Here is a 24,639-nt window from a genome sequence, read left to right on the forward strand (position 1 = left end):
TCATATTTTATCTGAACAGCATACCACTTACTTCAAAACCCCTATACCATTACTTTACTTATGATTGTTTGGGACATCTGGGACCATCGCGTGACATTCTGACGACTGGTAAAATAAATGTTTTGAGAACATCCTCACCCTTAAGGAAAAAACACATGAATTTCATGTGATGATGTGATCTTATGTAAAGCAACGTGATAAGATTAAATGAAACTTGACAATTTGATGAAATGAAACGTGACAACGTGAGCACATGTTAAAATAAATGTGACATGGGTATACACGTGATAAAATGAAATTACACGTGACAACATGTAAAAACATATTCTCATGTGAAGTGTTCCAAAAAGCACATGATTTCACATGTGAAATTTCACGTGAATTGTTCCAGAAACACAATTCCACATGTGAATCATTTTTCGCATAAGGGGATGCCAGCAACCTGAATTTTTTGCTATGTCACCAGAACATTGTATGGCTCTTTTGTGTTATTTGCATAGCCTAGAGAACTGACAATGTACAAGCTTAGTGTTTATGAACAGAATACAACAGAACACATTAACTGGGATGACATTCCCTCTCATGGGAGACCAGAAAGTACTAGCGGAAAGACACACCTCCAATAAACCACGCCTGCAATATTCTGATAGGCTGCCACTGCGACACCATGCTGCCAATCAGCAATTAATGTTGCATGTTGTCAACAGATAAGTCAGTGAATTTTGCAAGTAAGTTATTGTGAATTTTACATCAACTTACTGACAAATGGTTTCCAGTTCAACTAGTTTCCATTGCTGGAAAATGCACAATAACCTATTTACAGTGCTGTTCATAAGAGACAACTGCTCTTACAAAGGTTGCAGAACAGACAATGTCAAAGAAGGTGCTCAATTTGCATCGGTATAACCATCAAACACTTACACTGCCGGTTGACACACATACATACAGTGCCTGCCTGTCACAACACCTACTCAATCAAGGGTTTTTCTTTATCTTTACTATTTTCTACATAATAGTGTAGAATAATAGTGAAGACATCAAAACTATGAAATAACACATATGGAATCATGTAGTAACCAAAAAAGTGTTAAACAAATCAAAATATATTTTATATTTGAGATTTTTTGAAGTAGCCAGCCTTTGCCTTGATGACAGCTTTGCACACTCTTGGCATTCTCTCAACCAGTTTCATGAGGTAGTCAGCTGGAATGCATTTCAATGAACAGGGGTGCCTTGTTAATTTGTGGAATTTCTTTCCTTCTTAATGCGTTGGAACAAGGTAGGGGTGGTATACTGAAGATAGCCCTATTTGGTAAAAGACCAGGTCCATATTATGGCAAGAACAGCTCAAAGAGAAACGATAGGGTATTGTAAATTAAAGACAAAAAGGACAGTCAATTCGGAAAAGTTCAAAAACTTTGAAAGTTTCTTCAAGTGCAGTCGCACAAACTGTCTCTCATGAGGACCTTCACAGGAAAGGAATACCCAGGGTTACCTCGCTGCAGAGGATAAGTTCATTAGAGTTACCAGCCTCAGAAAATGCAGCCCAAATAAATGCTTCACAGCGGTCACGTAACAGACAAATCTCAACATCAACTATTCAGAGGAGACTGCGTGTGTCAGGCCTTCATGGTCGAATTGCTCCAAAGAAACCACTACTAAAGGACACAAAAGAAGAAGAGACTTACTTTGGCCAAGAAACACGAGCAATGGACATTAGACCGGTGAAAATATGTCCTTTGGTCTGAGTCCAAATTTGAGATCTTTGGTTCCAACCACCACGTCTTTGAGACGCAGAGTAGGTGAACGGATGATCTCCGCATGTGTGGTTCACACCGTGAAGCATGGAGAAGGAGGTGTGATGATGTGGGGGTACTTTGCTGGTGACACTGTTGGTGATTTATTTAGAATTCAAGGCACAGTTAACCAGCATTGCTACCACATCATTCTGCAGCGATACACAATCCCATCTGGTTTGGGCTTAGTGGGACTATCATTTGTTTTTCAACAGGACAATGACCCAACACACCTCCAGGTTGTGTAAGGGCTATTTGATCAAGATGGAGAGTGATGGAGTGCTGCATCAGATGACCTGGCCTCCACAATCATCCGACCTCAACCCAATTGAAATGGTTTGGGATGATTTGAACTGCAGAGTGAAGGAGAAGCAGCCAACAAGTGCTTAGCTAATGTGGGAACTCCTTCAAGACTGTTGGAAAAGCATTCCTCTTGAAGCTGGTTGAGAGAATGTGCAAAGCTGTCATCAAGGCAAAGGCTGGCTACTATAAACACTTTTTTGGTTACTACATGATTCCATATGTGTTATTTCACAGTGTTGATGTCTTCACTATTATTCTACAATGTAGAAAATAGTTAAAATAAAGAAAAACCCTTGAATGAGTAGGTGTGTCCAAACTTTTGACTGGTATTGGTATGTATTTGACCATGCCACAAAATATGCTAATGAGCCCCACCAGTACATTGCCCTCACTTATCAAAGCGCAGTGATGATCGTACCTTTTATATTAGAAATATTGGGTAGAAAAATGTCACATTATACCTACAAGGTACCGAACTATATCAATTGAGTTCATATGTGTGCCTGTGAAGTGTACCTTAGACGTTTTTGTACCCCAGAGAACAACACTGTAACCCAATCATAACCTTAGTGTGTTAATACATGTTCCAAGCAATAACTATGAACATGGTGGCACTGCAGAAACATTGATGCACTCAAACAAGAGGTGAAACAAACAAGAGGTGAAAAATTGTAGATCTATTCAAGCAACATCTCAAGACATCAGTCAGGAAGTTAAAGCTTGGTCGCAAATATGTCTTCCAAATGGACAATGACCCCAAGCATACTTCCAAAGTTGTGGCAAAATGGCTTAAGTACAACAAAGTCAAGGTATTGGAGTGGCCATCACAATGCCCCAACCTCAATCCTATAGAAAATGTGCGGGCAAAACTGAAAAAGCGTGTGCGAGCAAGGAGGCCTTCAAACCTGACTCAGTTACACCAGCTCTGTCTGGAGGAATGGGCCAAAATTCACCCAACTTAATGTGGGGAGCTTGTGGAAGGCTATCCAAAACGTTCGACCCAAGTTAAACAATTTAAAGGCAATGCTACCAAATACTAATTGAGTGTATGTTAACCTCTGACCCACTGGGAATGTGATGAAAGAAATGAGCTGAAATAAATAATTCTCTCTACTATTATTTTGACATTTCACATTCTTAAAATAAAGCGGTGATCCTAACTGACCTAAGACAGGGAATTTTTACTTGGATTAAATGTCAGGAATTGTGAAAAACTGAGTTTAAATGTATTTGGCTAAGGTGTATGTAAACTTCTGACTTCAACTGTACAGAAAATCTAAATTGTATAAATATTCAATTCAAGCTGTAACACAACAAATTGTGGAAAAATGAAAGGGGTGTGAATTATTTCTGAGGGAATTGTATAGACAATCCATTATACCCATAGACGTGGTGGCACATCAGGAACTTGAGGAAGCTACAGTAGCAACCAAGAAGTTGTGAGTTCAAATCCCAAGTGAGGTTTTACTCTCTTACTGTCCTTTTAACATTAACACCTTAATTTAGCTGTACAAATACAGTAACTTATTGTAGATTTGCTGTATTTTCACTGTAACTACACAAAAACCTACAGGGGAGCATGACACAGCGTTCTAAGAATGTTTCTGTAAAAACCGGGAACTAGACAAAACCTGCAGTTAAAGTGAAATATTCTCAATTACATTTGACACCTGGGTTTTCACGTGCTTACATTTTTTTCATGATAAGTGCTCAAATATTGTCACGTGTAGTTTCGAGTTATCAAATGTTGCCTTAAATTAAACCATGTTATCACGTGTGAAATTCATGTGTTTTTTCTTAAGGGTTAAGGGTAGTATCTGTGTATGGTATGTCAATATTTACTTAAATCCTCCATTGACATGAATGCATGATTTCTTCTTTTAAGTTTAAAGTCAGAAAGTATGAAGCCCTTTTGTGATTTGTCTCTCTGTGTCAACAGACTACGAGCACCTCTAAGTTTCAGGTGGGCATGAAACTGGAGGCAGTGGACAGAAAGAATCCATGCCTGGTGTGTGTGGCCTCGGTGGCCGACATCGTGGACAATCACTTCCTGGTTCACTTTGACAACTGGGACGACACCTACGACTACTGGTGAGACACCTACAATTTAGTTAACCCTTTACACTTGTGGGAATTGGCCTATAAGGATAGGGCTACATTTAAATGTTTCTTACAGAAGAAATAATAAATGCATATGCATAAATATGGTAGCATTTAAAAGGGAACAGTTTGGAGATTAGGGGGACACAACAGTTCTCCTGACACAAGACTGAATCCAAACATGACACTGTTGATTTTATGTGCATTTGACATTTTCTGTACAATTTGCCGCATTTGTTGATAACGAAATCTGAAAATACTCTGGATACATCCAGTAACATAAGAACATTCCTGGAAAATGTTGGGGTAGGTGCAACATAAGACATAAAAATGACAAAGGTTTGAGTGAGAAGACTAATTGGTATCTTCAAGTGGCCACACACCTCTCCAAAGTGTTAGCAGTTCCTAAGTTATTTCAAGGAATTTCTTATGACTCAAAAAAAGCATTAAACTATAAGGACCTAAAAATGTTTATAACCTCTACTACAGTAGAAGTACTAGAGTTGAACACAACCCTCCGTCCCTGCCATCACGCAATCCAAAAACTGCCCATTTTAAAAGCTTGTTCTGTTACCTACATCACTAACGAAATTATAAAATAGGATCTTACAGTGCCAGGCTTTCACAAGGCAATTCAGAGAAATGGATCGTAATTTTGGTGCGCATAGAAAGGTGTCATGGGTGCATTTTCCGCAGTAAATCTTCTTCACAATAGACAAACAGGCTCATTCTGTTCAGAACAACCCAGGGTATGTGGCCATCATAAACTTTGCCGCTGTATATGACGTGAGTTTTATGATATGGAAATGTGAAGGGCACATTTGGCTTGCTTGTATGACATCAAAGCAGCATTTACTAAAATCCTCCACGTCTCAGCTTTCATAATTAATCGAGTCCTCTTAGTTTATAGCATTTCCCAGAGCTTTGACGTCATTTGTAGCATGTTACTGTTCAGTCACTGTGTTCCAATTTAGGCGCTTATTAATGCCCAAATCTGCCATTTTCAACACGTGCACGAGTGTAAAGGGTTAAAACAGTTTTTATTCAGCTTTTTGTGAGTTAGAAGTTGATGAGAATATGGAAAAGTGTGTGTGTGAAATTGGTCATCATTTCAGTTTAACTTCTCAGACTACGTTATGATACACTATTTTTGATATAACTGAAGTAAACTTCAGCGGAACTGGTTCTGTCTTCTCAAAGTTTAAAAGTTTCTGTCTAGCATTACATTTTGGGTATCTTGTTGCTACTTTGAATGTTAAATGAAGGAATTTGTCAAAATCAGACCAGAGGTTAACAACACTGTCATCTCAAATTTTCAAAATATGCTTTTGAACCATAGCTAAACAAGCATTTGTGTAAGAGTATTGATAGCTAGCATAGCATTAAGCCTAGCATTCAGCATGCAACATTTTCACAAAAACAAGAAAAGCATTCAAATAAAATAATTTAACTTTGAAGAACTTCAGATGTTTTCAATGAGGAGACTCTCAGTTAGATAGTAAATGTTCCGTTTTTCCAAAAAGATTATTTGTGTAGGAGAAATCGCTCCGTTTTGTTCATCACGTTTGGCTACGAAAAAAACCTGTATCCAGGAGTGTAATTATAGCCGCAAGCTCAATTAGCATAACGCAACGTTAACTATTCATGAAAATCGCAAATGAAATAAATATATTAGCTCTCAATCTTAGCCTTTTGTTAACACTGTCATCTCAGATGTTCAAAATATGCTTTTGAACCATAGCTAAACAAGCATTTGTGTAAGAATATTGATAGCTAGCATAGCATTAAGCCTAGCATTCAGCATGCAACATTTTCACAAAAACAAGAAAAGCATTCAAATAAAATCATTTACCTTTGAAGAACTTCAGATGTTTTCAATGAGGAGACTCTCAGTTAGATAGCAAATGTTCAGTTTTTCCAAAAAGATTATTTGTGTAGGACAAATCGCTCCGTTTTGTTCATCACGTTTGGGTAAGAAAAAAAATGAAAATTAAGTCATTACAACGCAAACTTTTTTCCAAATTAACTCCATAATATCGACAGAAAAATGACAAACGTTGTTTAGAATCAATCCTCAAGGTGTTTTTCACATATCTATCGATGATAAATCATTCATGGCAGTTGACTTTCTCCTCTGAAGAAAATGGAACGCGCTTGGAGCTGGAGATTACGCAATAATTTCGACGGAGGACACCGGGCGGACACCTGGTAAATGTAGTCTCTTATGGTCAATCTTCCAATGATATGCCTACAAATACGTCACAATGCTGCAGACACCTTGGGGAAACGACAGAAAGTGCAGGCTCATTCCTGGCGCATTCACAGCCATATAAGGAGACATTGGAACACAGCGCATTCAAAATCTGGACCATTTCCTGTATGAAATTTCATCTTGGTTTCGCCTGTAGCATTAGTTCTGGGGCACACACAGATAATATCTTTGCAGTTTTGGAAACGTCAGAGTTTTTTCATTCCAAAGCTGTCAATTACATGCATAGTCGAGCATCTTTTCGTGACAAAATATCTTGTTAAAAACGGGAACGTTTTTTATCCAAAAATTAAAAGAGCGCCCCCTAATCTCGAAGAAGTTAAGGTGTTCGAGCCAGAGGAGATGTGATCAACATTTGTTTACTGATGTTTGCTGCCAGTAACTGATAGGTTACACTTTAATGTTGTTTTGTAGCTGTAGTGCATGTGTCATTCAACTTTATATTACATTGTGTATAATTAGCTTTGTTACCTTATTGTGTGTGTGTGTGTGTGTGTGGCTGGGTGCGCACGTATGTGTACCTGTGTGTACAGAATCTTTGTGTGTGTACATGTATCATCTTCAATGTAAGATCTCTCTGAAGTTCTGTCGTCAGTGAATCAGTGACAGTTTACCAGCTAATTGCTAAGAGGAGTTTGATTGATTACATAGCATGTGACATGGCCCAATTCATCTGATGTGGGAGAAAAATAGAAGCTGTGTAATTAGATATAATGTAATGGTTGAAGAGGAGAACTGACAGTTGTCTCTGGGAAAAGACAAACGTTTGTTCTCAAGAGTTGCCTGGCTGAGATATTTTCAGGGTATTTTATTTTTCATTTTTTCCTGTATTTTTCCTCTTTCCCTGTGTCATACCGAGACATTCCAGTAGGAGAAGCTCCTAGCTTCCTAGCCTCCTAACTGCCTACAAAGACATGCAGAAATCATGGTTCCCCACAGCTCATTACATTCACACACACATGCACACACTCAACATGTACACCCACACTCACAGTGTATCTTACACACAGGCTCAAACACACTTGCATGCTCACACATTCACAAACTCGCGCACATCTTGCACACAATTGCATTCTCTCAGACACTCCACTGGCTCACCAGGGAGCATGTGTGGAATTGTTGGTCAAATACCATGGCTGTCGGGACATGGCAAGCCCCATGATTGGCTATTCTGCAAAATTATACAGCTGCTGTGTCATTTCAAAGCACACAGAAGATGAATGGAATTCCTATTGTATTGTCTGATTGATTGTGTTTGTAGGTACATGTTAATCTAGCCGGCCTGTACAATAAGTGAAATTGCAATATTCTCCCGGTCACAAACCGGGTATTGTACATGTAAATTGCATTTAGAGGTTGTTGTAATATCTTACCTCAGGACGATTGAAATCAAATTGTACGTGTGTGTGTAGATGAAGAAGTGGGTGTGTAGATGAGGAAGTGTATGTGTGTAGGAAGATAATGTAAAGTATGCTATGGTAAAGTGTAGTGTGTGTCTGTATGTTTTAGGTGTGACGCCAGCAGCCCTCACATCCACCCAGTGGGCTGGTGCCAGGACCACGGAAGACCTCTCACTGCACCTCAGGGTGGGTAGCTAGTCCAGCACACACAGTATACTGTCATTGAGGAAGCTGTTTGAATAGTGTCTGCTAAAGTTCCCTTGGCTCCTCCCCATTTCAGCCATGTTTTGCTATTCCTCACTTTAGTCCCCATATTCGTACAAAGATATGAACCTTTATCTTAAATCCCCCTTCAACTTCCATGTAAAATCATGAGTTATTAATTTCATTTCCCCTCTAATTTGCTGGTAAATTGCCCCCTTCCACCACACACTTTTTAAAGACCTTGAAAGAACTCCTATTGTATGGAGATAGGACATCAAAAACCTTGAAAGAATCATAACTCATATTGTATGGAGATAGGACATAAAAAAACCTTGAAAGAATCATAACTCATATTGTATGGAGATAGGACATCAGTAGGACATTCATTTCTATGTACAATATGACACGTGGATCATCCTGAATGAGACTTCATCACAGCTGTTCTTTAGTAATGCATGCCCTTCAATGCATAACAAAAATCTAAACATTAACTATTTACTTGACAATTGTTTTTGTTTATATACATTTGAAGTTGGAAGTTTACATACACCTTGGTCAAATACATTTTAACTCAGTTTTTCACCATTCCTGACATTTCATCCTCGTAAAAATCCCCTGTCTTGGGTCAGTTAGGATCACCACTTTATTTTAAGAATGTGAAATGTCAGAATAATAGAAGAGAGAATGATTTATTTCAGCTTTTATTTATTTCATCACATTCCCAGTGGGTCAGAAGTTTACATACTCTCGATTAGTATTTGGTAGCATTGCTTTTAAATTGTTTAACTTGGGTTAATCATTTCGGGTAGCTTTCCGCAAGCTTCCCATAATAAGTTGGTTGAATTTGGCCCATTCCTCCTGACAGAGCTGGTGTAACTGAGTCAGGTTTGTAGGCGTCCTTGCTCGCACACGCTTTTTCAGGTCTGCCCACACATCTTCTATAGGATTGAGGTCAGGGCGTTGTGATGGCCACTCCAATATCTTGACTTTGTTGTCCTTTAGCCACAACTTTGGAAGTATGCTTGGGGTCATTGTCCATTTGGAAGACCCATTTGCGACTAAGCTTTAACTTCCTGACGGATGTCTTGAGATGTTGCTTCAATATAGCCACATCATTTCCCTTTATAGATACTTTTGTACCCGTTTCCTCCAGCATCTTCACAAGGTCCTTTGCTGTTGTTCTGGGATTGATTTGCACTTTTTGCACCAAAGTACTTTCATCTCTAGGAGACAGAATGCTTCTCCTTCATGAGCAGTATGACGGCTGCATGGTCCCATGGTGTTTATACTTGCATATATTTGGAAATTGCTCCCAAGGATGAACCAGACTTGTGAAGGTCCACAATTTTTTTTCTGAGGTCTTAGCTGATTTCTTTTGATTTTCCTATGATGTCAAGCAAAGAGAAGGTAGGCCTTGAAATACATCCACAGGTACACCTCCAATTGACTCAAATGATGTCAATCAGCCTAACAGAATCTTCTAAAGCCATGACATAATTTTCTGGAATTTTCCAAGCTGTTTAAAGGCACAGTCAACTTAGTGTATGTAAACGTCTGACTCACTGGAATTGTGATTAAGTGAAATAATCTGTCTGTAAACAATTGTTGGAAAACTTACTTGTGTCATGCACAAAGTAGATGTCCTAACCGACTTGCCAAAACTATAGTTTGTTAACAAGAAATTTGTGGAGTGGTTGAAAAACAAGTTTTAATGACTCCAACCTAAGTGTATGTAAACTTCCGACTTCAACTGTACCATGACATCGCAGAAGAAAGTGGTAATAAGATGGTACACATCAGATCATGTAAAATGTTATCACAATGACTTAGTTGTCAATAGCATTTCCATTCAAAGTGTAGCTTGTGTTTTAATCCAGACATCAGCAAATGTAATGTTTACCACACTTGTCAGCATTCACCTCCACCTCCTCCTCCGCAGTAGATGTTACTGTAGGCTACATCATGCCCCATAGCTCTGCTTTAATCTCATCATATGGAACGGTTGATCCTTTGACAGCCCAGCTCTAAGATTTCTCTCTTCACTTACATAAAACCAAGGATCTCATATCAGCACCCCATCAGTCCTGATTCTGTCAATAATTTAAAAGTTTCTGATCTGCAGTCAGTAGCTACGATGATAAAGTAAAGTTGGTGGGTTTGTCAGTGTAACGTTCAATGGGACTAGGCAACAGGAGGTGTCTAGAATTTCACCTTGTGTTTCCGACATAAACGTTACATACAGTGGGGCAAAAAAGTATTTAGTCAGCCACCAATTGTGCAAGTTCTCCCACTTAAAAAGATGAGAGAGGCCTGTAATTTTCATTATAGGTACACTTCAACTATGACAGACAAAATGAGAGAAAAAAAAAGTATTTGGTCAATAACAAAAGTTTATCTCAATACTTTGTTATATACCCTTTGTTGGCAATGACAGAGGTCAAACGTTTTCTGTAAGTCTTTTCTGTAAGGTTTTCACACACTGTTGCTGGTATTTTGGCCCATTCCTCCATGCAAATCTCCTCTAGAGCAATGATGTTTTGGGGCTGTTGCTGGGCAACACGGACTTTCAACTCCCTCCACAGATTTTCTATGGGGTTGAGATCTGGAGACTGGCTAGGCCACTCCAGGACCTTGAAATGCTTCTTACGAATCCACTCCTTCGTTGCCCGGGTGGTGTGTTTTGGATCATTGTCATGCTGAAAGACCCAGCCACGTTTCATCTTCAATGCCCTTGCTGATGGAAGGAGGTTTTCACTCAAAATCTCACGATACATGGCCCCATTCATTCTTTCCTTTACACGGATCAGTCGTCCTGGTCCCTTTGCAGAAAAACAGCCCCAAAGCATGATGTTTCCACCCCATGCTTCACAGTAGGTATGGTGTTCTTTGGATGCAACTCAGCATTCTTTGTCCTCCAAAAACGACGAGTTGAGTTTTTACCAAAAAGTTATATTTTGGTTTCATCATATGACATTCTCCCAATCTTCTTCTGGATCATCCAAATGCTCTCTAGCAAACTTCAGACGGGCCTGGACATGTACTGGCTTAAGCAGGGGGACACGTCTGGCACTGCAGGATTTGAGTCCCTGGCGGCGTAGTGTGTTACTGATTGTAGGCTTTGTTACTATGGTCCCAGCTCTCTGCAGTTCATTCACTAGGTCCCCCCGTGTGGTTCTGGAATTTTTGCTCACCGTTCTTGTGATCATTTTGACCCCACGGGGTGAGATCTTGCGTGGAGCCCCAGATTGAGGGAGATTATCAGTGGTCTTGTATGTCTTCCATTTCCTAATAATTGCTCCCACAGTTGATTTCTTCAAACCAAGCTGCTTACCTATTGCAGATTCAGTCTTCCCAGCCTGGTGCAGGTCTACAATTTTGTTTCTGGTGTCCTTTGACAGCTCTTTGGTCTTGGCCATATTGGAGTTTGGAGTGTGACTGTTTGAGGTTGTGGACAGGTGTCTTTTATACAAGTTCAAACAGGTGCCATTAATACAGGTAACGAGTGGAGGACAGAGAAGCCTCTTAAAGAAGAAGTTACAGGTCTGTGAGAGCCATAAATCTTGCTTGTTTGTAGGTGACCAAATACTTATTTTCCACCATAATTTGCAAATAAATTCATTAAAAATCTTACAATGTGATTTTCTGGTTTTTTTCCTTCTCATTTTGTCTGTCATAGTTGAAGTGTACCCACCCTCTCATCTTTTTAAGTGGGAGAACTTGCACAATCGGTGGCTGACTAAATAGTTTTTTGCCCCACTGTATATATTATTGCCGTAGTGGGCCACTCCTGAGCCCCTCCACCCAGTCGTAATTGTGTTGTCTGACTCAACATTAAGTACGGCTCAGGTCATGGTAATGGGGTAGGAATTACATACAGGGAGCTGTGAAGTGAAACTCGCCCAATGGTGAGGAATCCAGCTCAGAAGCTTTTGAGAATTTCGAAACCCTCTCTCTCCCGTTCCCTCGCTCGTTCTCCTGTTCTCCAATCAGAGACTTTTAAAACATTTTAAACTGCAAAACCCTTACGCACCACTGCACTTTGTATACCAGAGTTGGCTGATCTTCTCTAGTCACTCGTAGGCTCAGTCACTGGTATACTTTTATTTACAAAGCCATTTTGGGTTTACTACCTTTTAATTTGTGTATTTTTATTGTTCAGAAATGTGTTCGGTACTCTCTTCGTTCGCTGGACTTTATCCTGCTAACTGTTCCAAATGTCCGAATTGAAATTGGTAAAAGGGCTTTTATGTACTCTGCGCCATCGTCTTGGAACACCTTAAAAAATACATTTTAAACTGGAAGAACTTGTCCCGATTGGTGTTTTTAAATCACTGATGAAGGATTTTGAGGCTGATTCTGTCAATGTTTTTAATTAGCTGTTTTATACTCTTTTTAATTCAATGGTTTTTACTAGATTACTTGTAGTTTTTCATGTTGTCCGTCTGTAATTTTTTTGTAATGATTTGGTGCTGCCTATCTTGGCCAGGGTGCTCTTGAAAATGAGATTTTAATCTCAATGAGTCCTTCCTGGTTAAATAAAGGTTAAATAAATAAATAAAATATGCAAAGGTGCTCAGTTGTGCCATTTGGCTAACGTTCTCGCCGTGAACTGTATGTCATAAAACTGAAATGTTCATCATTTTTGTGCTTTAAAGCGAGTGTGACGCGGAGCTGTTAACTTCTTGACGCTACCAATCCCTGTAGCGGGATCATTTTAGTCTGCAACCGCTGAATAGCATAGCGCAACAGTCAAATAATATTACTAGAAAATATTCATGAAATCACAAGTGCAATATTTTGAAACACAGCTTAGCATTTTGTTAATCACCCTGTCGTCTCAGATTTTGAAATTATGCTTTACAGCGAACGCAATCCAAGCATTTGTGTAAGTATATCGATAGCCTAACATAGCATTATGTACACTTAGCATCAGGAAGCTTGGTCACGAAAATCAGAAAAGCAATCAAATTAACCGTTTACCTTTGATGATCTTCGGATGTTTTCACTCACGAGACTCCCAGTTAGACAGCAAATGTTCCGTTTGTTCCATAAAGATTATTTTTACCCCCCAAAATACCGACATTTGTTTGTCGCCTTATGTTCAGAAATCCACAGGAAAGAGCGGTCACGACAACGCAAACGGAAATTCCAAATAGTCTTCATAATGTCCACATTCCTCCGGTAGTTTTTAAAATATATATTCGATAATGTATCAACCGAGTGTGTAGCCCCCACCTCTCCACTTACGCAATGTGATCCTTTGCGCTCATTTTTCAAAATAAAAGCCTGAAACTATGTCTAAAGACTGTTGACACATTAGGGAAGCCACAGAAAAAGGAGAGAGAGAGAGAAAATTTTATTTAATTGACCATTTGGAATAGGTTTACACTCTCGCTGTCTCTCTCTCGCCAGACTCCTATCAGACCAGATAGACCTTAGCTCAGCTAAAGCCGTTACAGTGGTGCTGGCTTTAGTGAACACCAACATGATGGTATCTGTCTGTTTGGACCAAATGTTTTTTTTCTTGTAAAATATATGTTGTACATAAACTGATTGCATCAAACATCAATATGAAGTGAATGTGTTGAAACCACATCCCTTGCTTTAACTTAATATGGACTCATCATTTCTGCCATGTGCAGTATGATGTCATATCCTTTTCCTCAAGTAATTTGAGATCAAGTGAACAACTGCCGCTCTGGTGTACTTATATTATGTTATACACTGAGTATACCAAACATTAAGAACACCTTCCAAATATTGAGTTGTACGCCCTTTTGCCCTCAGAACAGACGCAATTCGTCGAGGCATGGACTCTACAAGGTGTCGAAAGCGTTCCACAGGGATGCTGACCCATGTTGACTCCCACAGTTGTGTCAAGATGGCTGGATGTCCTTTGGGTGGTGGACCATTCTTGATACACACAGGAAACTGTTGAGTGTGAAAAACCCAGCAGCATTGCATTCTTGACACAGACCGATGCGCTTGACACCTACTACCATGGCCCTTTCAAAGGCATTTTCATCTTTTGTCTTGCCCATTCACCGACAATGGCACACATACACAATCCATGTCTCAATCGTCTCGAGGCTTAAAAATCCTTCTTTAACCTGTCTCCTCCCCTTCATCTACACTGATTTGAAGTGGTTTTAACAATAAGGGATCATAGCTTTCACCTAGCTTTGTTTCCCTGAGAATCTGGGAAGGTGAAAGTTCTCATTACTTTGAAATATATGCATCTATAGGCACTTTACCAACATATGTACTACCACTACTTCCAGCTGCCTCTATGCACAGAACATATTTTGTCTAACATGCATTTAATGTTTTATACATTTCTTGTGGCTGAAGCATCTGCCAAATTGTGAGAAGGAGCCACTTTAGCCTATTGAGATGCACAAATGCGTTTTCTCTTGGATGTTTTACTGGAATGAAATCAAGTTTCAAAGTTGAGTTTCATCAAAAAGACACAATATATGAACAGTTCCCAAGTAGCCATTCAAGTTTATTATTGAACCATTTGCAATTGGCTCAAATGCCCAAGGCCTCTAACTTCCTCTTACTCCTCTATGGTTTGGGACTGGAGTGCGTTATTTCTGTACAGTCATTATCCTCTCTTCTATATTAGTTCAACAAAAACTACTGAGGCAGTGTCCTGTAGAGCCAATCACTTACTAATTGGAGCCTCCACAACTCAATCTCCAATAGCTAACCATAATTATCTCCGCAACCAGGCGATATGTGTACATTTGGTTCCCCTGCATATGTTGCACCCATCTGTGTGTGTGTCGCATTCAAGTTTTCAAGCACATTTTTATTTTGGTGAAATTGTCACAGCCGTTAACAGTCACAGAAGTTGTTGCATGTGTTTGTGTGTGCATGTGCGTGCGCAAGCTTGCAAGTGTGTGATTTAATTCGATTTGTGTTTTGGATTGTGTTCAAGGACACCCCAATCCAGAACATTTCCTGTGGGAGGAGTACTTGCAAGACAACGGTTCCACGGCGATTCCAAGCCAGGCTTTCTGTATGGTAAGCAATAGGCATGGAACAGCAGGCTAGCCTTGTATCAGCCAACTGTGTGTGTGTTGCACAGCACCATTGTTATTCCCAGCCTCTGCTGCAATCTAACGGCTGATTTAGTTTCATAATGATTCCTGTTATTGTCTAAAAATAACTACGAACAATTGTAATTGAAGGCAGTTTAATAACTGTTGTGGTTCAGTTCCTTTTCACAATAATGACACAAGTCATGTTTTTCTCAGTTTGACATTAGTTTGTCTCTTTCCCGGACCTGTCTTTCTCATTCAGAAACTTCTGTTTCAAAATTGTTCTTTCTCATAAAGAACTCCACCGTCAGCCTCCTCTCCCCCTGTGACATCTGCACAGCACAATTTCACACCCTCAAATCCTCACCTCTGGCTGAGTTTCTGGCTGACAGGGCCTGTCCTCTCCTCTGCTCTCCTCCACTCTGCATGTTCTGCTCTTCTCTCTGAGATGTGTACAGTGTCCTGTCTTCTGCCTCCTCCCTTCCTCTTTCTCTCTCTCTCTCTTTCACATGTCCTCTCCTGTCTTCTTTCTCTCTCCCTCTCTTTTGGCTGGGAAGTGCATGGGCCTTTTTGGGAGTCTCGACAGGCTTGACTGCCATCTCTAACGCCCTTTCTCTCCGCCCCCTCTCTTCCTCCTCTCTCTCGTCACAGAGAGCGTCTCACAGTTTCCAGGTGAACATGAAGCTGGAGGCGGTGGACAGGAGGAACCCCATGCTGGTCCGCGTGGCCACCGTCTCAGACACTGAGGACTACAGGGTCAAGGTGAGTGGAAAGGAAAGGGAGATACCTAGTCAGTTGTACAACTGAATGCATTCTATTGAAATGTGTCTTCCGCATTTAACCCAACCGAATCAGAGAAGTGTGGGGGGCTGCCTTAATTGACTTCCACGTCATCGGCGCCCGGGGAACAGTGGGTTAACTGCCTTGCTCAGGTGCAGCATGACAGATTTTTACCTTGTCAGCACGGGATTCGATCCAGCAACCTTTCGGTGACTGACCCAACGCTCCAAGCCGGTGAAGGGTTGGGATTAGAGAGAGAACAATGGAGTGAGAGAGCGAGAGAAGTGAGGAAATGAGTAATAGATTAAATGAGAGGAAGAGCTTTTTAGAGTGAAAAAAGGAAAGAGTGAGGCAGGGGATGCGAGGAGGTTGTGCATGTGGGAAGAAGTGAGGGGGGTGGTAATCAGGGTGAGGAGGCCTGGCAGATGGCAGATGGAGGTTTTGGGGTTTGGTACTGTGAAATGAGCAGGCTGGCAGTCTGCAGAAACCACTTGGTGGTGCTGCTCTTGTTAAACCACTAACAAGCTTAACAAGCCTTGTACTGAGACTTGATAGGTTGTAGTGTGTGTGTGTACTGCATGCCTATATGTTTGCGCATGCATGATGTGTATATGCATGTGTGCATGCAGGTCATAATTGACAGAGCAGAGTGCCTTGTATCTCACCATTTTTGTCCTATGACATCACACTGCTCAATCAGTAGAGGAGGAATCCACTGATTAATTCATGATTACGTGATCAGACAGGCGCCATTAACCAACCATGGCTTTAGCATGGGTCAAAGCAGGTTATACAGTGCCTTCAGAAAGTATTCACACCCCTTGACTTTTTCCACATTTTGTTGTGTTACAAACTGGGATTCAAATGTATTTAATTGTTATTTTTGTCACACTCTGCATACTCAGCAATGTGTTGTATTGGATTTGCCCCAAACATAACTTTTTCTATTCAGGACAAAAAGTGAATTGCTTTGCCACATTTTTTGCAGTATTACTTTAGTGCCTTGTTGCAGACAGGATGCATGTTTTTGGAATATTTTTATTCTGAACAGGCTTCCTTCTTTTCACTCTGTTAATATTGTGGAGTAACTATAATGTTGTTGGTCCACCCTCAGATTTTCTCATACCACAGCCATTTAACTCTGTAAATGTTTTAAAGTCATCATTGGCCTCATTATGAAATCCATGAGCGGTTTCCTTCCTCTCCTGCAACTGAAGCTGGAGACCCATATCTCCCCCTCTAACTTTTAGCGTCAGCTGTCAGAGCAGCTTACCGATCACTGCAGCTGTACACAGCCCATCTGTAAATAGCCCATCCAACCAACTACTTACCTCATCCCCATATTTGTTTTTGTTTTTCTGCTCTTTTGCACACCAGTATTTCTACTTGCACATCCTCATCTGCACATCTATCACTCCATTGCTAATAGGCCACTATTGGCCTATTATTGCCTTACATCCTTACTTTATTTGCACACACTGTATACAGATTTTTCTGTTGTGTTATTGACTGTATGTTTGTTTATCCCATGTGTAACTCTGTGTTGTTGTTTTTGTCACACTGCTTTGCTTTATCTTGACCAGGTCGCAGTTGTAAATGAGAACTTGTTCTCAACTGACCTTCCTGGTTAAATAAAGGTGAAATAAATAAAAAATAATAAAGTTTCAAACAGTGCTCAACTAGGAGCAGAAACAACTGTGGATTTAGAACTAAGTCTATTATCGTTAATCCTGGTGTCTCAAAACATTATTTTTTGTTACTGTCTCTTTATACGATTGAAAGAGCATTTTAAACATGATTTCAGCGCTCTGTCTTTAGGAAGGCTTTCTGTTGATAGCTGAGCTCTTTGGTGTCCTTGTCTCCGGTAGCGTCAGCTGTGTTCTTTGTGTATGTTGGCCTGTTTAATTGTCCATTATAATACATGTTTTTCTATTTGGTTTAAATTTTTTATTTTCTGTACAGTACTTTGAGATTATTATGTATAGTGAAAAGCCCTTTATGAATGTCAGATATTATTTTTAGTACTAATGTTGCTGTCTATCCCTTTTGCTCTCTCTCGCTCTCTCTGTATTACTCAGATCCATTTTGACGGCTGGCATGAGAAGTTTGACTTCTGGGTGGACTCTGACCTGCCGGACCTTCACCCTGTGGGCTGGTGTGCCCGGACAGGTCATCCCCTGGAACCCCCCCTCTGTGAGTTCACCACCCCTGTGTGTGTGTGTGCTCTTCACTAACCATTCCAACTCAATGCTCACATGTACACACAAATCAATGCACTCGTCCATGCTTCTCAAGGACCTCTCCATCCATTAAATCCCCACTATTGATTTTGTCCCTTTCAGAGGTGAATCTCACTGACATTAGAGCACAGCTATGTGATGTATGGGTGCAAAGTCTTTTCTATGGCACAAGGCTTTGTACTGCGCTCTAAATCCTAACCACAACTCCACAGCCAATAGCACAGTATCCCTGCCCTAAAAACAACTTTAAAGTAACTGTCCAGTGAAAATCTCACTTTTAAATGTTCATATTCTGTTATTACTTATCCAAATAATGTAGTTGACTCGTCTTATAATCATATTTCTGGCCAAAGCATAAATTGGAGATAAAAACACACCTCAAACGTTTATCTCAAAACATTAAAAAGAAAAACACTTGAAATTTGCTTGGATAATGACACCATTATCTTTGGCGGAGACAGGCCCGTGTGTCACTAATCCAATAACTTTTTCATTTTTTTCAAATTCTCCGGTGGGGAGAAGGATCTTTCTCGAGACTAGGTAAAACGTGCTCACTGCACACAGGCAAGGTAGTTAGCTAGCAAGCAAGCCAAGAAATCCACAGCTGGTCTTGGCAAAAAGGACAAAGCCTATCTCGCCAGTCACTTTTATTTCAAGTTATGTGGTTTGTAAAAGTTGGCCTGCTGGCAGTTATCTAAGGTTAGCATGCTAATGGTAGCAATAATTAGCTAAGAAAGCAAGTCAAAGCAGATCTTTCACACAACAACCATCTTGCCATTCCATTTTATTTTAAATCCTGTGGTTTGTAGCTAAAAGTGTTATTGTCAAGAGAACTTCGCTGTTGTGTTAGCTGTTGTTGACTGATATAGATAGCAGTAGTAGCTAGCTAGCTTCATGACTAACATGGGGAAGCAAAACTAATGTGTGATAGTGAGAGGAGTGTTTGGGAAAATTGCTTTTTTTTCACTCAATTTGTCCAACTTATCACCCTATCGCCTCTAAAATGTAAATAAAACACTATAAATAGTTTATATAATGTGTCATTAGATACCTATTTGAAGGTTTGTGTCGAATTTGAATCGGGTTTTTAGGGCGGTGCTAAAGTGATCTAAGAAGTAAACAGCGGCTTTGAGAATGATGATCGCATGCAATGATGACGCAAAAAATGACTAGGTTTCCCCCCCTTACCCCCATCACTGTCCGTTTCTTGTTTTTAAAGGATGAGAGAAGTGCTACACCTGGTGGAGAGAGATAGTAAGACAGAAATAGTTGCTTTATATGCGTGCTGTACTTTACGACATGACACGTCTAGATGTAATGGAGGGTCCGTTTTTTCAACTTTTCTCCAATACTATAGAGCCATTACCATGTCGATCAACGCTTGAATAGAAACCTAGTTCACACCCCCGATTTTGAAGTCAACACAGTCGCTACAGTCCCATTAGTTTTCTTTGTAGCCTCGTTTGAATGTTGCGGTTGGGGTGAGTTTACGTTAGCTAGTTACGTAGCTAACAACAAAAATATCAGCAATATAGTGACAGTGAAGTAAAGAACAGAAATGACTCACACTTGTGAAATAATCAGCCTGCATTTATTGCTGTTATAGTGACGTGCCCTAGTAGTTCCATTGTGCATTTCCATATTCTGAATCCATCCATACTATTTGACTTGGTGCAGACAGGCTCGGGCAGTCTGCCCCAGTGCCCCCATGTGGGAGCTGATGTGAATATCCAAGTGTATACATGTCTCATTGGCTGAGCAGTCAAATCAGTAAAAAAATAAATGTACCAGTATACACCCAAACCACTCAGGGCACAGGGAAATATACTTTTTATAACATCCGAAATGATAATTTTTTGATAATAATGATAATCTATTTAATTCATATTGTATTTCATTTTCAAATCTGGAACACTGGACAGATACTTACATTTATAGCAAAGTAGTCATTGTGATTGACAAGTTTGCACAGTGCGAGAAATCGACAAAAGTATTTTTGTCTGCACAGACTATTCACTTGACCTTTGAAGAATGCCTTTAATTTTTCTTCATTTTCGATGATGGCTGTGATTGTTTTTCTTGATGTATTACCATTGACAGTTCCATAGTGATTTAGGGATACAATATAAATGTCTGCAACAGAAATCATATTAGAAATAAAAAACACAACTCTAATCTTATTCCAAGTGGAGGACTTGTCTCCTTCAGAGACTAGTGGAATAAATCTTTTCAATTTCCCCTTTTGGTAAACACATTTGGGACTGTGTGTGTGTATGTGTGTGTGTGTGTGTGTGTGTGTGTGTGTGAGAGTTTTTTGTCTTGGCACCGGCAACACAGGCCATAAACCTGACTTGACTTCTATGTCTTATTTGGTTCAGAAGTTTGGTGCTTGATATATTATGGCAAGAGAAATGTTTGATGTTGCTATAGATGTCTTAATCTAACACATAAGCAGAACCATAAGGGCTATTCGTCTACCCTGACACTCAAAATACTTATTGGTCTACCCCAGCTAATCCTCTGTAAGGTCTCATTCATTGTAACTTAATTTCAGATGGATACTCCTCATGCAAGGGTTTGCACAGTTGGATAACTAAAACCCATGTTATAGGCGATGATGCTATATAGGCTAAAACATGGGTTTAAGTTATCCAACAGTGAAAACCCTTGCATGATGAGTATCCATCTGAAATTAAGTTACAATGAATGACAATTTAGGGAATTCAAGTTAGGTTTATGGCCTGCACAGTGCCTTCGGAAAGTATTCAGACCCTTTGACTTGTTCCACATTTTGTAACATTACAACCTTATTCTAAAATAGATTAAATAATTAGCAATCTACACACACTAACCCATAATGACAAAGCGAAAACAGGTGCATCCTGTTTCCATTGATCATCCTTTAAATGTTTCTACAACTTGATTGGAATCCACCTGTGGTAAATTCAATTGATTGGACATGATTTGAAAAGGCACACACCTGTCTATATAAGGTCCCACAGTTGACAGTACATGTCAGAGCAAAAACCAAGCCATGAGGTCAAAGGAATTGTCCGTAAAGCTCAGAGACAGAATTGTTTCGAGGCACAGAACTGGGGACGAGTAACAAAACATTTCTGCAGCATTAAAGGTCCCCAAGAACACATTGGCCTTCATCATTCTTAAATGGAAGAAGTTTGGAACCACCAAGACTCTTCCAAGAGCTGGCCGCCCAGCGAAACTGAGCACTCGGAGGAAAAGGGCCTTGGTTCTTGGTCAAACTTCCAGAAGGACAACCATCTCTGCAGCACGCTGGCCTTTATGGTAGATTGGCCAGACGGAAGCCACTCTTCAGTAAAAGGCACATGACGGCCAGCTTGGAGTTTGCCAAAAGGCTACTTAAGACTGTCAGACCATGAGAAACAAGATTCTCTGGTCTGATGAAACCAATAACTCTTTGGCCTGAATGCCAAGTGTCACATCTGGAGGAAACCTGGTACCATCCCTACGGTGAAGTATGGTGGTGGCAGCATCATGCTGTGGGGATGTTTTTCAGCAGCAGGGGCTGGGAGATTAGCCAGGATCGAGGCAAAGATGAACGGAGCAAAGTACAGTGAGATCCCTGATGAAAACCTGTTCCAGACTGCTCAGGACCTCAGACTGGGGCGAAGGTTCACCTTCCAACAGGACAATGACCCGAAGCACACAGCCAAGACAATGCAGGAGTGGCTTCGGGACAGGTCTCTGAATGTCCTTGAGTGGCTCAGCAAGAGCCCGGACTTGAACCCGATCGAACATCTCTGGAGAGACCTAGACCTGAAAATAGCTGTGCAGCAACACCCCCTCTAGGTTAGATTACTCGTTGGATATTACTGCATTGTCGGAACTAGAAGCACAATCATTTCGCTACACTCGCATTAACATCTGCTAACCATGTGTATGTGACAAATACATTTGATTTGATTTGATTTGACTCCCCATCCAACCTGACAGAGCTTGAGAGGATCTGCAGAGAAGAATGGGAGAAACTCCCTAAATACAGGTGTGCCAAGCTTGTAGCATCATACCCAATAAGACTCAATACTGTAATCGCTGACAAAGATGCTACAACAAAGTACTTAGTAAAAGGCGTGGATACTTGTGTAAACGTGATATATCAACAACAACAAAAATATATTAATTTGCACTTCTAAGAACTTGTTTTTGCTTTGTCAGTATGGGGTATTGTGTGTAGATTGATGAGGAGAAAAAATACTATTTGATTCATTTTAGAATAAGGTTGTAACGTAACAGAATTTTGAAAAAGTTAAGTGGTCTGAATACTTTCCAAAGGCACTGAATGTAGTTAATATACCACTGAATACATATGCTGACCCAATTTTACCTACTTTGCCTGTTGACTAAATCAATCAATGAATAGCAACAGTTATCTTCAAACTCTTTGCCAGCCTCAAGCAAGCCTTGTGATTGGTGTGTTGGTTGTCATCCCCATCCAGCACACGCAGGACCTTCTGACCTTAAGAGCTCCGTGACCCAGGGAGTGTGCCCCACTCCGGGCTGCAGGGGTGTGGGCCACATCAAAGGAGCCAAATACACAGGACACCACAGGTAAGACACCTGTTGATGACTACATTGTCTGACAATATCTGCCGGTCCAGAAAAATTGCCAAGCCCCTAAACCCTGTAGATCTGAAGGGATTAGAAAGGTATCAGCAATATGATAGTAGTTCCACCTTGCTCTCTGATAGGCTTGGTAGCATGTTCACCTTGTTGCTTATACCCATCAAATCAAACACATCCTTTCCAATCCCTACAAGTGCTTAGAGGGTAGCGGCTAAGAATTGTTTCTGGGCCAGACCTATCCCCAGCTTGGCTTTTTCTGATAGCATGTCACCATTGTTTAGAGGCATATTTTATTTGCTCAATTTGCTTCTTGTGTGCCCATTGACACCCAGATCAGGAAGGACTGTCACGATCGTCGTAATGAGCGGACCAAGGCTCAGCATGATTGAAGTTCCACATCTTTATTACGCTGAAACTTTAAACAAAAACAATAAACCAACAACGAAACGTGAAAGTAGTGGTGCACAAACACAAAACAATATCCCACAAACACAGGTGGGAAAAATGGCTACCTAAATATGATCTCCAATTAGAGGCAACGAATACCAGCTTCCTCTAATTGGGAACCATACAAAACACCAACATAGAAATATTGAGCTAGAACACCCCCTAGTCACGCCCTGACCTACTACACCATAGAGAACCAAGGGCTCTCTATAGTCAGGGCGTGACAAGGACTAATAACACAAATTAAGGTATTATCCACCAACAGCTGGCTTTGGCAAGGTGAGATGTGGATGCCATTGTCTGTGGGTAATATATATGCTGCTGTAACTGCAGCATTGCATGGCCTGTTGGTTGGCTCCATGCAACAATAGTGAGAGTATGTTGCTAGCATTAACATCCATCCATAACTCGTTGGAGCACGAATCCTTGCTAGCATTAGCATCTAGCTGACCTGGGCTTCTCTGTGGGGGAGATAGGGCTGCAGCCAGCCGGGTTCTAAGGTTTTTCCTAGGGGAGCCAGAGGTGCCTCCACAAAGGAGAGGAGAAAAAGGGATGATGGAGGAGAGGCACTCCTGGACCATGTTCACTCACGGAGATCACATACGAGTAGCCTAGAGAAGTTAACCCTGCAGCTTGCAGGCCTGCTCCATGCTCTTCTCCCTGCCAAGACTCTGCCTGACTAACTGCCAGAGCAGCAGCGCACAGTCTATCACCGGCTGTCATACCACTGAGGTTATGGCCCTCTCTAACCCATTTGTTTTACAAAACACACCGCTTTGCAGAGTGCTTGGTGGAAATTCTTAGTTTTTGATTATGGAAGAGGATGTGTCTTTGAATATATGGCACTTTAGGTGAGAAAATTAGGTATCTTGCCGACTAATATTAATTTTAGTCGCGGTATATTTTGACAATGCCAGGTGTCAAAGTTGACTTTTTCAACAAACAAACTGTAGATCTCTCTCTGTTTTTAATGTAGTTATCAATACTATATGACAATGATAATAGTAGTCCTTACATTCACCCCTCTGCTCCTCCCTCTCTCCCTCTCTCCGTCTCCCTGAGTGTCTGTCTGAGGATTCAACTCGCCCTCTGCTATTTTTGTGCCTTGATATAATCAACTCTGAATGGAATGAGGGTGGCGTGTGCATATCCCCCCCCCCCCCAGCACACCCCTATCCACAGCCCACTGGTGGATCCTTCTGATCAAGAAACAGAAAGACATTCAGTGACACTACCACAGGAGTCCTCCACAACCACAGTACCATGCTTTAAGCCCTGTTACTGCAGCAAAATAAAAACTCTCTAGAAACGTGGCTCTAACCAAACTTCATTAGCAACTAATTTGAATTTCATCTGCATCAATTATCATAAACTCAGAACTTCAGTTGTATGTGGAGAATAACATGTGGGTAGGAATATGTGACCGACTAGCTCGATTCGGTCTTATGTAGC

General features: G+C 40.6%; 1 protein-coding gene across 5 annotated transcripts in view; it reads left to right on the forward strand.

Annotated features, from left to right (window-relative positions):
* Positions 1–24,639, forward strand: part of LOC115130197 (lethal(3)malignant brain tumor-like protein 4) — a 137,468-nt gene that overhangs the window by 31,955 nt on the left and 80,874 nt on the right. For all 5 annotated transcript variants that reach the window (XR_003863743.2, XM_029661078.2, XM_029661079.2 and 2 more), the window contains 6 exons: positions 4,039–4,190; positions 7,978–8,054; positions 15,016–15,101; positions 15,770–15,880; positions 17,977–18,091; positions 22,614–22,725. Coding sequence is in view for 4 of the 5 variants with exons in the window: in XM_029661078.2 (XP_029516938.1) it covers positions 4,039–4,190; positions 7,978–8,054; positions 15,016–15,101; positions 15,770–15,880; positions 17,977–18,091; positions 22,614–22,725 (653 nt within the window). In the remaining variant the exon portion in view is untranslated. The remainder of the gene's footprint in view (positions 1–4,038; positions 4,191–7,977; positions 8,055–15,015; positions 15,102–15,769; positions 15,881–17,976; positions 18,092–22,613; positions 22,726–24,639) is intronic.

This window comes from Oncorhynchus nerka, linkage group LG6, assembly GCF_034236695.1.
Source record: "Oncorhynchus nerka isolate Pitt River linkage group LG6, Oner_Uvic_2.0, whole genome shotgun sequence".
Classification (NCBI taxonomy): Eukaryota; Metazoa; Chordata; class Actinopteri; order Salmoniformes; family Salmonidae; genus Oncorhynchus; species Oncorhynchus nerka.